This window comes from Microcaecilia unicolor, chromosome 10 (genome assembly GCF_901765095.1).
Source record: "Microcaecilia unicolor chromosome 10, aMicUni1.1, whole genome shotgun sequence".
Taxonomy (NCBI): domain Eukaryota; kingdom Metazoa; phylum Chordata; class Amphibia; order Gymnophiona; family Siphonopidae; genus Microcaecilia; species Microcaecilia unicolor.
This window is the reverse complement of record NC_044040.1, coordinates 11,665,067-11,680,173: the sequence shown is the minus strand read 5'-3', so window position 1 is coordinate 11,680,173 and position 15,107 is coordinate 11,665,067. Positions and strand designations below refer to the sequence as shown.

The 15,107-nt window shown below is 43.1% G+C and overlaps 1 protein-coding gene across 1 annotated transcript in view; it reads left to right on the top strand.

Annotated features, from left to right (window-relative positions):
* Nucleotides 1-15,107, top strand: part of TASOR2 (transcription activation suppressor family member 2) — a 164,933-nt gene that overhangs the window by 109,426 nt on the left and 40,400 nt on the right. The window contains exon 14 of the mRNA XM_030215595.1: nt 10,717-11,511. Coding sequence (XP_030071455.1) covers nt 10,717-11,511 — 795 coding nt within the window. The remainder of the gene's footprint in view (nt 1-10,716; nt 11,512-15,107) is intronic.

Below are 15,107 nucleotides of genomic sequence, written 5' to 3'. Positions count from 1 at the left end.
CCAAGTACTTTCATTTGAATTATTATTTACCATAGTCAAAGATTTTTCTGCCATTAGAAAGCCCTTTTGTTTATTATTGTCCTTCATACATTTCCTGGTTTGAAAATTCTTTAGTTCCATTGGCTTAGGTGAGCTAGAGGGAGTGTTTTGTGTTTCCTTACACCATTTAGATACATGTCCCTCCTTTCCACATAAGTAGCAAATCAGCTTGCCCTTGGGTGGAGTTTTCCCATAGCTCCGCCTTCCTCTGTTCTTTGCCAAGAAATTTGTTTCATTTCTCTCTGACTTGCTTTGAGAACACATCTCCTCAGAATCATTTATTATGCATTCCTGCCTTAGTTTTGATGTTGCCTGTTCAAAAGATTGCCCTTCAATGGCCTCATTTACAGACCTAAAAACATCAAACTTCTTTGATAGTGAGGTAAAAAGAAATGCTCTTTTCAATGCATCACACATGGGAATTCCAGAAAGTTCTAACTTTTGAAATGAAGACATAAGATGCATAATGTGATCATTACATTTACTTTTATCCCTTAATTTGGTTTCATTCAACTCTGCCAACCAAATTGGTTGCTGCTTTGCATATGTAGTTGCATACATAGTTCTCAGTTTATATAAAATGTCCTTTGGTGTATCTTTTCCCTCCACTAATATGGCTTGTTTCTCTGAGAGAGCTTCCAAAAGCATGCACTTCACATAATAGTTTGCATTGTCCCATTCAGCCATATTTTCAGCTGTTCTGTCTTGGTCTAAGCATATATTTAATCCTTTTGCTCGAAGGAGACATATGAATCTTAGTTCCCACTGCTGATAATTAAACTCAGTTAATCTAGGCACCTTGAGAGAATAGAACAATGGTGAATTTCTTCCCTCAGCCATTTCTTAGCCTTCTGTCTGCTGTGTGGGGGGGGGAGAGAGAGACAGACTGAATCTTTCCTTTAAAACTTAAGAGAAAAATGTGGCCTTTTTTTCTGCCTGGTAATATTTCTCTTCTTTTCAATTCCTGGACCCTGGGCCCATAACCCTTTTGTTGGATTATTTGTAGTAAATAATTAGCAGATGTTAGTACACACAGCTTCAGCTTTAGAAATGTTAATTTCTTTCTTCATCTCTCTCTCATTCACCCCTGAATAATTCACTGCTGAGTCACTTTAAAGTTGAAGTAACAAAACATCTGTTTACTCACAGTTTGTAGTTAGATTATAATCAGACAGGCTTATATATACATAATACTATACATTTGTATTATCAGCTCTTTCCATGTGCTTAGATGGTAATGGATGCTCACACCACCATAGATCCTCTCAGCTTAGGAGAGATCATGAGCTCCATGTGCTGTGTCTAACCCCCACAGGAAGTTGCATAGCTGTGACCTCACTAAGTAATTCACATCAGAGGTCACAGAGTAATCACAGAGAAATAATAGGTGACAGGCAATGCATGTAAAATACAATATATTCCAACAAAAAGCTGGTATAGGGACACTTTCAGATCTTAGTATTGAGACCTCTGAAGTCTGTGAACAATAAATCCTTTAAATTTTCCTGTTTCCATACGCAATTTTATGTCCACTTGAGGATCTTTTTCTGTCTCTAATCAAAACCTCAATGGAATTAGACATATAATAGGAGCAGTCTAACAGAGAACGATCTGACTGCTTTATTTCAGTTTCCATTACTACTACTACTACTACTATAAATCATTTCTATAGCGCTACCAGTCGTACGCAGCGCTTCACAATCTAACATGAAGAAAAAGACAGGCCCTGCTCAAAAGAGCTTACAATCTAAATCAGGACAGACAGAAAGGACAAGCAAGGGATAGGGTAGGACAGACAGATAGGACATATGGGGAAAGGGACTATTGAAAAGAGGAAGGTTACGAGTAGGTGACAAGTTAGGAATTAAAATCAGCGTCAAACAGGTAGGTCTTTAGCCTGGATTTGAAGGCGGCCAGGGATGGAGCTTGACGTAATGGCTCATGGAGTCTATTCCAGGGAGTCTATTCCATTGCATATAAACTATTAGCCAATAAAATGGGTAAACCATGAGCGACTAAATTTGATTTATCAATAATCCCAACCATAATTTAAAATATTGCAACGTAAAACCGTAACCGATCCATTTTAGCCATCGTAATCACAGACGCTTACCTAAGGCAATATTCAAAAGCTTACAATCCTTTCTGCGCCCTACTTCAGGCGCCACACTAAGATGCCTGCCTTTGGGTTGTGCTGTGTGGCTCTGCACTGCAAGGCGACGCAGTTTAAATCGCCCCAATGCGCCTTACGTCAGATGGTAATGGGCAGAGCTTAACCCCCACGCCAAGTGCAAGTTGGCAATAGCAGCACAGACGAAGTAGTCTCCCACGTCCAAGACGCTGAGGAACTGGCGCTTTTTATTAGCAACAAAGTCTGACGGCACAGAATAGCGAAGTGAAGCACAGTCAAGCAAGATGATAAAAAGTTGCATATCAGTAGTGATTTACATTTTAACTGCCAGACCTTTGACCGTTCTTCTAAGTTTTGGATATCTCTTATCATGGTTTCTACTCCCTCTGGGGTATCCAATCTATTGGCTGTGTTCATGTCATCCGTAAAAAGTCAAACTTTCCTTCTAACCCTTCAGCAACGTCCCTTACAGTTTCCAATCCAGTTCACCATTTTGGGTCCCACGTTCAGCATTCTCAGCTTATTCATGAGCCATAAATAAGCTGAGAGGGCTGAACTTAGGACCCGACTGGAGGAGTGGCCTAGCGGTTAGGGTGGTGGACTTTGGTCCTGGGGAACTGAGGAACTGAGTTCGATTCCCACTTCAGGCACAGGCAGCTCCTTGTGACTCTGGGCAAGTCACTTAACCCTCCATTGCCCCATGTAAGCTGCATTGAGCCTGCCATGAGTGGGAAAGCGCGGGGTACAAATGTAACAAAAATAAAATAGATACTATTGGAGATTCTACATGGAATGTTGCTACTATTGGAGATTCTACATGGAATGATTCCACTAGCAACATTCCATGTAGAAGGCTGCGCAGGCTTCTGTTTGTGTGAGTCTGACGTCCTGCACGTACGTGCAGGACGTCAGACTCACAGAAGCAGAAGCCTGCGCAGCCACATTGGTGATCTGCAAGGGCCAACTTCTAGTGGAATAGCAACATTCCATGTAGAATCTCAAATAGTAGCAACAGTGGAGGAGTGGCCTAGTGGTTAGGGTGGTGGACTTTGGTCCTGGGGAACTGAGGAACTGAGTTCGATTCCCACTTCAGGCACAGGCAGCTCCTTGTGACTCTGGGCAAGTCACTTAACCCTCCATTGCCCCATGTAAGCCACATTGAGCCTGCCATGAGTGGGAAAGTGTGGGGTACAAATGTAACAAAAAAAAAAAAAAAGTGGTGAACTGGATTTTAGGCTCTAGCAGGCTCATATTGAATAGCAGATGGAAGAGAGCATACCATACTGTTAATATGGGTCTGCTAAAGTCTAGCTTACATAGAAAGATCCCTCATTTGCATGTGGTATGGCTAATTTTACTGTATACTTGCTAATGTTCTTTGACCTAGGTTTAGTATACGCTTTTGGACATAGACCCGAATGCCAGAGGTCTTTTTCTGACTGGTCATGCCTAACGTGCAACCTAATATTGTGTAAACGTTTGAAGGGAATTTTCATAGAGCCTGCGGTGCTTTTTTGCTTGCGAGCTGATTTTCAAAAAGAAATTTCTGATGGTGGTTACTTTTTGAAAATCCCATGGACAGCAATGCCCGAGCTGTCCTCCTCTCTTATCCTCTCAAAGCCTTCCCTGTCATCTCCTCCATACTCTGTTTTCCAGATTGTATTTACTCTTATAATTATACGTCATTCTCCTTCAGTCTTATTTTCTTTTTGTCTCCGTTCTCAATCCCCCTGTCTCAAGTTCCTCCCTTTATCCCTTATGTTCTTAGCAGTCTCCTTTTCAACCCCCCCCCCCCCAAGAAATCAAGTCTCCAGACTGCACAGGCCTACCTCACCTACCATCTGCTGGAGACTGAGAAATCATGGCTGGCTACTGCAGACCTGTGTGCGCAGGTGTTCTTTTTTTTTTTTTTTTTTTCTACATTTGTACCCCGCACTTTCCCACTCATGGCAGGCTCAATGCGGCTTACATGGGGCAATGGAGGGTTAAGTGACTTGCCCAGAGTCACAAGGAGCTGCCTGTGCCTGAAGTGGGAATGGAACTCAGTTCCCCCCCAGGACCAGAGTCCACCATCCTAACCACTAGGCCACTCCTCCACTGTTGCTACTATTTGAAATTCTACATGGAATGTTGCTATTCCACTAGCAACATTCCATGTAGAAGTCGGCCCTTGCAGATCACCAATGTGGCCGCGCAGGCTTCTGCTTCTGTGAGTCTGATGTCCTGCACGTACGTGCAGGACGTCAGACTCACAGAAACAGAAGCCTGCGCAGCCTTCTACATGGAATGTTGCTAGTGGAATAGTAGCAACATTCCATGTAGAATCTCCAATAGTAGCAACATTCCGTGTAGAATCTCCAATAGTATCTATTTTATTTTTGTTACATTTGTACCCCGCGCTTTCCCACTCATGGCAGGCTCAATGCGGCTTACGTGGGGCAATGGAGGGTTAAGTGACTTGCCCAGAGTCACAGGGAGCTTCCTGTGCCTGAAGTGGGAATCGAACTCAGTTCCCCAGGACCAAAGTCCACCACACTAACCACTAGGCCACTCCTCCAGCAACAATACTCCCAGGTTTGCTGACGGGGGAATAGAATTCCCTATTTGTGATATAACCAATGTGAGTTCAACTTGCTGTCCCCCGTTAGTTGTACCTATTTTGCACGCAGCTTATTTGCATACTATGTAGTTACTAGGTGGGGGCAATTTTTTCTTATATTAGGTAGAGGAGTGTGGTAGCCGTGTTAGTCCACTCTTAAGGTTATCAATAGAAATCAAACAAAATGAAACATGGAAAAGAAAATAAGATGATACCTTTTTTATTGGACATAACTTAATACATTTCTTGATTAGCTTTCGAAGGTTGCCCTTCTTCGTCAGATTGGAATTAAGCAAATGTGCTAGCTGACAGTGTATATAAGTGAAAACATTCAAGCATTACTATGACAGAAAATAGATACTATTGGAGATTCTACATGGAATGTTGCTACTATTGGAGATTCTATGTGGAATGTTGCTACTATTGGACATTCTACATGGAATGTTGCTATTTCACTAGCAACATTCCATGTAGAAGGCTGCGCAGGCTTCTGTTTCTGTGAGTCTGACGTCCTGCACGTACGTGCAGGACGTCAGACTCACAGAAGCAGAAGCCTGCGCGGCCACATTGGTGATCTACAAGGGCCGACTTCTACATGGAATGTTGCTAGTGGAATAGCAACATTCCATGTAGAATCTATAGAAATCAAACAAAATAAAACATGGAAAAGAAAATAAGATGATACCTTTTTATTGGACATAACTTAATACATTTCTTGATTAGCTTTCGAAGGTTGCCCTCTTCTACATGGAATCTTGCTACTCTTTGAGATTCTACATGGAATCTTGCTAGTCTTTGAGATTCTACTTGGAATGTTGCTACTCTTTGGGGTTCTACATGGAATCTTGCTACTCTTTGGGATTCTACATGGAATGTTGCTACTCTTTGGGGTTCTACATGTTAAATAGAGAGGTGTGGTAGCCGTGTTAGTCCACTCTTAAGGTTATCAATAGAAATCAAACAAAATGAAACATGGAAAAGAAAATAAGATGATACCTTTTTTATTGGACATAACTTAATACATTTCTTGATTAGCTTTCGAAGGTTGCCCTTCTCTACATGGAATCTTGCTACTCTTTAGGATTCTACATGGAATGTTGCTATTCCACTAGAAGTCGGCCCTTGCAGATCACCAATGTGGCCGCGCAGGCTTCTGCTTCTGTGAGTCTGACGTCCTGCACGTATGTGCAGGACGTCAGACTCACAGAAACAGAAGCCTGCGCAGCCTTCTACATGGAATGTTGGACACTAGCAACATTCCATGTAGAATCTCCAATAGTAGCAACATTCCATGTAGAATCTCCAAATATCTATTTTACTGTCATAGTAATGCTTGAATGTTTTCACTTATATACACTGTCAGCTAGCACATTTGCTTATTTCCGATCTGACGAAGAAGGGCAACCTTCGAAAGCTAATCAAGAAATGTATTAAGTTATGTCCAATAAAAAAGGTATCATCTTATTTCTTTTCCATGTTTTATTTGGTTTGATTTCTATAGATTCTACATGGAATGTTGCTATTCCACTAGCAACATTCCATGTAGAAGTCGGCCCTTGTAGATCACCAATGTGGCCGCGCAGGCTTCTGCTTCTGTGAGTCTGACGTCCTGCACGTACGTGCAGGACGTCAGACTCACAGAAACAGAAGCCTGCGCAGGAATGTTGCTAGTGGAATAGCAACATTCCATGTAGAATCTCCAATAGTGGCAACATTCCATGTAGAATCTCCAATAGTAGCAACATTCCATGTAGAATCTCCAATAGTATCTATTTTACTGTCATAGTAATGCTTGAATGTTTTCACTTATATACACTGTCAGCTAGCACATTTGCTTATTTCCGATCTGACGAAGAAGGGCAACCTTCGAAAGCTAATCAAGAAATGTATTAAGTTATGTCCAATAAAAAAGGTATCATCTTATTTTCTTTTCCATGTTTTATTTGGTTTGATTTCTATAGATTCTACATGGAATGTTGCTATTCCACTAGCAACATTCCATGTAGAAGTCGGCCCTTGTAGATCACCAATGTGGCCGCGCAGGCTTCTGCTTCTGTGAGTCTGACGTCCTGCACGTACGTGCAGGACGTCAGACTCACAGAAACAGAAGCCTGCGCAGGAATGTTGCTAGTGGAATAGCAACATTCCATGTAGAATCTCCAATAGTGGCAACATTCCATGTAGAATCTCCAATAGTAGCAACATTCCATGTAGAATCTCCAATAGTATCTATTTTACTGTCATAGTAATGCTTGAATGTTTTCACTTATATACACTGTCAGCTAGCACATTTGCTTATTTCCGATCTGACGAAGAAGGGCAACCTTCGAAAGCTAATCAAGAAATGTATTAAGTTATGTCCAATAAAAAAGGTATCATCTTATTTTCTTTTCCATGTTTTATTTGGTTTGATTTCTTATATTAGGAAAACCTGCGTTGAACTGTAATGCACAGCTTTCTGCATCAGCCTCTTAGCGTGAAAACCATGTATTAAAGCAGTTATATTGTGTTACATTCTGTTTTTTCAGGCAATCATCAGATGTTTAAATGATCAAGGATTTCTTCTTTTAATTACATCTCCGTTTTGACATCTGGGAAAGGTAAATACAGTGAAACAAAATAGAACAACCTGTGTATATCTGTGAGAATCTTTTCAGCTTGCTTTTAAACCTTGTTTCTTTTTTTTGTTTTTTTTTGCTTGTTCCCAGAGTTTGATGTGCAGGTCCCAGCTGGTCTTCTCGCTGTGTTTCTGTTCTCTTCCTCCAGATTGCTAAGTATGCAAGGCAGGAAACCTTTGGTGGCAGCAGGTGAGTGGTATGATAATTCCACGCTTGCATTCCTCGGCTGCATTATCCAATATTTTTAAAGACCTATCTAGGAAGTAACAGTGCATATTGCTTACTACCCAGGCATTAGTTATGGAGACAAGTCAGCAGCAATACTCCCAGGTTTGCTGACGGGTGGGGAATAGAATTCCCTATTTGTGATATAACCAATGTGAGTCCATTGGATGCCAGGAATAGTTGTTATTTGAGATGTGGCTGAGGTTCACCCTGGAGGAAAGGAGGAACAGGGGTGATATGATACAGACGTTCAAATATTTGAAAGGTATTAATCCGCAAACGAATCTTTTCCGGAGATGGGAAGGCGGTAGAACGAGAGGACATGAAATGAGATTGAAGGGGGGCAGACTCAGGAAAGATGTCAGGAAGTATTTTTTCACGGAGAGGGTGGTGGACGCTTGGAATGCCCTCCCGCGGGAGGTGGTGGAGATGAAAACGGTAACGGAGTTCAAACATGCGTGGGATACGCATTGAGGAATCCTGTGCAGAAGGAATGGATCCTCAGAAGCTTAGCTGAAATTGGGTGGCGGAGCAGTTGGGGGGAAGAGGGGGTGGTGGTTGGGAGGCGAGGATAGGGGAGGACAGACTTATACGGTCTGTACCAGAGCCGGTGATGGGAGGTGGGACTGGTGGTTGGGAGGCGGGAAATACTGCTGGGCAGACTTATATGGTCTGTGCCCTGAAAAGGACAGGTACAAATTCAAGGTAAGGTATACACATATGAGTTTGTCTTGGGCAGACTGGATGGACCATGCAGGTCTTTTTCTGCCGTCATCTACTATGTTACTATATGAGGTTCACTTTTGTAGAAAACCTGTTAAAAAGGATTTCATCGGAAAACATAGTGTGGTTGCTGTGTTAATCTTTTTGAATGTGTAGAAAAAAAAAAGGGTTATAGAGACTGGGATGTTGGTTTAAATGGGAGTTTACACCATGGACCTTTCATCACCTCGAGTGGGAGAAGTATTGAATGAATGGGTTTTCAGTAGTTGCGTGCCCTTACTGGAGTAATGCAAGGCTCTCAAGAAAGTAGGGGGATGTAGGAGTTCAGGTCTCAAGTACTGCAAACAGGTCAGGTGTTCACGACATCCATAATGAATATGCATGAGAGAGATCTGCATGGGGTACTACCTCCATTGTATGAAAATCCTAGCTCATGCATGTTCGTTAGGGGTAAGTCCAAGAAAGCACAAGGGCAGATGATCAGCAAACTCCAAGATGGAAAATATACAAAGCAGATCGTTGAGAAACCAAAATGTTTTTTATTAGTGTAAACCAATTGAAATATGTATACAATAGCCCGACACAGGCCGTGTTTCGCCCAACTGGGCTGCTTCAGGGGCTACACAATAATCCTTCACTATTGAAGTAGAATGATGATAAACAGATGATCGTCTGTATATTCTGTTACAGTCGTTCACATCTTTATCATCATTCTACTTCAATAGTGAAGGATTATTGTGTAGCCCCTGAAGCAGCCCAGTTGGGTGAAACACGCCTGTGTGGGCGAAACACGCCTGTGTGGGCGAAACACGGCCTGTGTTGAGCTATTGTATACATATTTCAATTGGTTTACACTAATAAAATACATTTTGGTTTCTCAACGATCTGCTTTGTATATTTTCCATGTTCGTTAGGGGTATCCTGAAAACCTGACCTGTTTCCAGCACTCAAGGCCTGATCTCCTGCATTCCTGTGACAGGGATTTGGATTTAACTCGCTCCTTTTCAGTAGGAGATTAAGGCAAAGTACATTACCCAATGCCCTATCTCTGGAGCACTTACAATTTGTACCTAAGGGAGGGTTAAATGACTTGCTCAAGACACAGTGAGCTGAATTGGAATTTGAACCTTGACTTCCTTGGTTCACAGCTAATTAATTTAATCATTAGGATACTCTTTCACATGATATTATATGTGTAAAAAGCATTACCAAAGCAGATATTTTACTTATTGGTCAATGTTCTCTGATAAATTTTGTTCAGTTTTCAGTGATAGCTGATGGCTCTTGAAATTTTTTTTTTTTGCAGACGAGCCTTAAACCTGTGGCTGCAGTCCTAGAGGACTGCAAATTAGTCCGGTTTTCTGAATGTCCCTGATTATTATTATTATTTATTGCATTTGTATCCCGCATTCCCCCACCTATTTGCAGGCGCAATGTGGCTTTACATAGATTTGATAGCATTGTCATAGTTGGATATCAGATACAGTTAGTACTGTGTATCGCTTAAGGAAGGGAGAGGGAAGAAGGAAGATAGGTGATAAGGTAGTTTTAGAGGGTGTGCGTTCATAATTGGGTGGACTTAGTGAGGTTATAGGTTTTCATTGTAGGCTTTGTTGAAGAAGAATGTTTTCAGAGATTTTCGAAACATAGTTGTTTCTTTGATTGCTTTCAGGTCTGTAGGTAGTGCATTCCATATCTGCGTGCTCTTGTAAGGGAAGGTAGTGGTGTGCATCAGCTTGTATTTAAGTCCTTTGCAGCTGGGGTAGTGCAGGGTGAGACATTTGCGGGGTGATCTTGTGGCGTTTCTGGGAGGTAGGTCCACGAGGTTGATCATATAGATTGGGGCGTCTGCATGAATGTCTGATGAATATTCCTATCTCTTGGAAAATATGGATTGGACACTGTTGGGTATCCTTATGTTTCATAGTAGTTACTACAAAATTTTCTTGATGTTTTAGTGAGCCCAAGTCCAGCCTGAATGATGCTATTTTGGAATGGGACATTTGCCTCAGATGCTGAAGTCTTCATGCCTAAGTCTTATTTCACTTTAGAAGCCCTCTCATCTGACCGCTGAAAATAATCCTTGGCTTAGTTAATGCCCTGCTTATAGGCCTTGGTGCTAATTCACCGTTATTTAAGTAGCTGAGCCGTATGTTGTAGTGAACTTAAAATCATGAGATCAGGATACGTATTGAGTTGCTGTTCATATCATGGCTTGAGGGTAGTGCATTTTAGCAGGACATCACAATTATAATGCATTGAATATTTTTCCAGTTCAGCTATTTAATTGACCAAGTAGAATTTTAATGCCTTTCTTCCTTTGTAATAATAAATTTATATATAATGTAAAAAAATAGACACATGACTTTCTTTCTTTTTAGAACAAGAATTAGACAAGAGAACCAACAGCAAAGCAATCTCAGTAATGGTGTCCTCAGTTCTGCCTGGCCTGCACTATTCCTTGTTGGAAGCCAAAAAGTTTCAGGGTGAGGTGGAAACGGGCCCTAGCACACTGGTGGAAAAGAACTTCCGAGAGTTTGTTCGGCTTCACAGGACTGGCTCTCTCCCTGTGTGCAGCAATAGGATCCTGATAAACCTTTCCTCGGACCTGTCAGCAGATGACCTAGCACCTTCTGAAACCTGCAGGAAAATGGCACTTCCACGACTCAGATCTTACATTGCAGATCCTAGCAGCTTTGCTTTGGAAGTGTCACAGATGACAAAGGCTTTACAGTCCCCTGCTAAAATGCCTCCATATCCATGCCTTATTGCTAATGGCAGCTGTGAGGCTGTCACCCCACTGACGCCAGTGGGTTCTGCACCAGCTGCGTGGGTCAGAACTGAAGCTGAAAAAGCTGAGGCCCCTAGTGGAAAAAGTCAGCCAAGTCAAGGTAGGAAGAGTAACAACATAAAAGAAACGAGAGATGAACTCAGTCCAAGGAGGGAAAAGAGCAAGAGGAAGGATAGCACAGAGATGCTTATTGGTGCCAAGAGGAGATGGACTTCCCAGACCCTGCCTTCTGCAGTAGAGAGTATTGCAACTCGGAAGGGGACTAGGACAAAAAAGAGCCCATTTTCTTTGTTTTCAAAAAAACCAGCTCAAGCTGCTGCACAAAATACTGATGAAACCACGGTTAAACTTGCCAATATTCAGTACCACACAGAGAAGAAAAGAGGTGAGTGTAAACAAAAGTGAGAAATGTAACAGGTAGAGGATCATGAAGGAAGTGGTGGCAGCAGTAGCTTTCAGTACCAGAATAATGGTATAATGTGTACATGAGTAGGGTGCCTGGAGGGTTGGATGAAGACATTCCCAAATAATGAATAGCCATGGGGCACTGGTGAGAGATGCTAGGGTGAGTGAACTCAGGTTTTCATACTTGTGTGTGTCACAAAATGCCTAGCACCTGGCTGGGGTTAACCCTGCAGCCATCTGGAGAGTCTCCTCCTTCACCTGCTTCTTGTGCTCTACACTAGCACCCTCCTCCCACTGACTGGGTCCCACTCGCCTCTGGGCGAGTCTCCCATTTTCAAGTTATTTCCTGGTGATCTCTAGGTTACTGAGGCCACACTCTCGGGTCCCACAGTTCCTGGAAAGCACCCACAATCCCAACACACAAACCACCAGGATTCTTAGTCCAGGACAACAGAGCCAATAAACTAACAAGGTTTATTGTTGCAGAATTAGAACAGTGAACCATATATAAAAGATTGAAAAGTAACAGCAAATAACAGGTAACTGAATAAGAATCAGTATTGGCTAAACAATTTGTCACCTGAATAGTGCCTGGGAAGCTTCAGGAAATTAACTGCTCAAAAGCCTTGAACAGGGTCCAGGTGTTTACCTCTTTGCTCCCGTACTAAGACTAAAAATTGCCTCACAGCTCAGGTGGGAGAAACTGTCACTTATGTAACAGCTTTACAAAAAAAAAACAACCCAAAAGATGGTCACCATCTGCTGGCCATAAAAGGCAAATGCTCTGGGGAACAAATGTGTCATATATTCACATAAGAAATCACAGACATAAGTCCTTTGTTTCATCACACCTCCCCCCTTTAAGAGAGAACCCCGGACTGTGGCCTCTTCAGTCTGCTGGTTGGGTCTCGACAGTCCAGTGTCATGGCAGTTCTGGTTCTTCCTTCCTGGAGAGTCCATCAGGCATATAGTAAATTCATAGAAACCAAATGGGGTAATAAATGCTGATCGCTCCTGAGCAGAAGCTGTTAGGGGAATCTGCCTGTACCCTTGGCTAAGGTCCACTGTGGCCAGATACTGGGCCCCAGCTAAATAGCAACTCGTTCATCCGGGGCGTCAGATACAGTGCATTCATTAAGCCTCCTGTAACACAGAAGCAGGTTGTGCCATCTTTCTTAGGTATAAGAACTACATGAGAAGCCCTTGGACTATGAGACTTCTTTATAACACCTAGGGCTAGCATCTCATCAGTCTCCTGCTTCATCTGCTTCTCTTCCTCAGCAGATATTCCATAGGCACTCTGCTTCAGTAATTCACTGGCACCAGTGTCTACATTTCCTGGTTTAGTAGAAAACACATCACAACCGTTTGCAATACTGCTTCTGTTTCTGGGTGGGGTTAATTACTCTCCCAGTATAATTTGTTGTGTAGATCCCTCTGGTAACGTTTCTGCTAAGAGGTCAGATATGGGCTCACTATCCTGACACTCTTCTGGTGGGGTGTACACAGCTAACACCATAGCTGTGAGATCTGCGTAGGCTTTTTTTTTTTTCACTTGAAATATCTTTTATTAATGAAGCAACTTACAACATTCAAGACAGTACAGATATGCCAAGTGACCTAAAATATAGGACATCCATATAATATAACAGAAAAGAACAAAACAACAACCCAGTCACCCTTATGGTGAAAATTGAACTATCAACTCCCAATCACTATAAACAAGGGTCTACACCCTCAGCTCTGTCCTACCCCCTTAAATTTGTTCAAGCAAATAATTGCCTCACTTCCCCCTCTAGCCTCCTCTTCCGTTCCTCCCTTCCTACTGCCCCCCTCCCTCCCTCCCTTCCTCCCCCCTCCCCAACTACCACCCGTTGATCTGCATAGGCTTTTAACATATTTACATGAAGGTATGCTGTTTTCTGTCTTGTGTACATCTAGTAGTGCTTTAGAAATGATAGTAGTAGTAGTAGAGAGTCCATGAATATAACACAGTTTGAATCATTGATGTACTGTATGACCTTGTACGGTCCTGTCCAGTTAGCCTGAAGTTTATTCTGACGAACTGGGACTAAAACAAGTACCTGCTGGCCCTCATGAAACTCTCTATTTCGGGCTTTACGATTATACCAGGTCTTTTGCTTAGTTTGGGCTGCCTGTAAATGATCTCTGATAAAGCCCACAAGGTATTCTAATCTCTGCCGCATATTAACTACATATTCAGTTAAGGGGTGTCGGAAGTGTCAACGTTCCCCTCCAAATCTTCTCTTATTAGGTCAAGGGACCCTCTCACCCTCCTGCCATAAAGCAGCTCGAATGGGGAGAACCCTGAAGACTCCTGGGGTACTTCTCTCTATCCAAACAGTAGGTAGATCAAGTACTTTTCCCAGTACTTGGTCTTACTCCACAAAGTCTTTATGCTTTAATGTCCTATTCCTTAGCATCCCTCCGGACCGGCCCAGGATTGGACTGATGGGTTGTGTCCGCCTACCAGTAGGTTGGAGACTGACCGGATCCGGAGGGATTAAAGGAAAGCAAATTAGCAGGTAAGGTCTAATTTCTCCTTAAGTCTCTCCACCAACCCATTAGTTTCAGAGTGATATGCGGTGGTATGGACAGGATTTCACTCCAGTGTGTCCAGATTCTGGATCAGCTCAGACATAAATTGTGTCCCTTGATCTGACCGTATCTCTCACGGATATCCTACCTGGGAAAATTATTTATTTCTAGAAGTGCAGGTGGCAGTTTTCTCTGCTTCTATTGAGGATAAGGCTACCGCTTCAGGATATCTAGTAGCAAAGTCCACCACTGTCAGTATATATCTTTTCCCAATCCGGCTATGGACAGCCCCACTATATCTACAACTATCCTCTGATGAAATGGCTCACTGATAATGGGTAAAGGTTTCAGGGGGCTCGGGGGTGATCTTGGGTCTTACCACTCTTTGGCATGCATCACAGGTTTGATAATAGTCAGCTATGGCTCGTGGCGAACCTATGACACACGCGGCGCCGCCGCAGTGTGGTCCGCCCTCCCTCCTCGCTCCCGGAAACAAATCTTAAAGCCTCCTTTCACGTCGCAGCAAGCAGCAGCAGGGCAGGCCACTCCTTCCTTCCGTGTCCCGCCCTCACCTGACGTAACGTCCGCGAGGGCAGAGCACAGAAGGAAGGAGGAGAGGTCTGCCCTGCTGCTGCTTGCTGCGACGTGAAAGGAGGCTTTAAGGTTCGTTTCCGGGCCCGGTAGCGGGTGGAGGGGGGGCCCAGCGACCTCGGGTGGGCAGCGAATCTCGGGGGGGGGGGGCCCGGGGCAGTGATTTTTCTCGAAGTGACACACCACCCGAGTTATGCTCGGTTTTTTGGCGAATTTTGACACACAAAGCTCAAAAGGTTGCCCATCACTGGTCTAGTGCATGTGCATGTCACCCCCTGATGTCGTGCTAATGGAATGGTCATGTGCAACCTGTAGGAGCTGTTCTCGGTATGCTTTAGGCGCTATAAGCTTTTGGCCTGCTAGGATCAATGGGATCAGTCTCTCCATACAACAAGCCCCCTTTCCATGGGATATGGTCTTTACGAG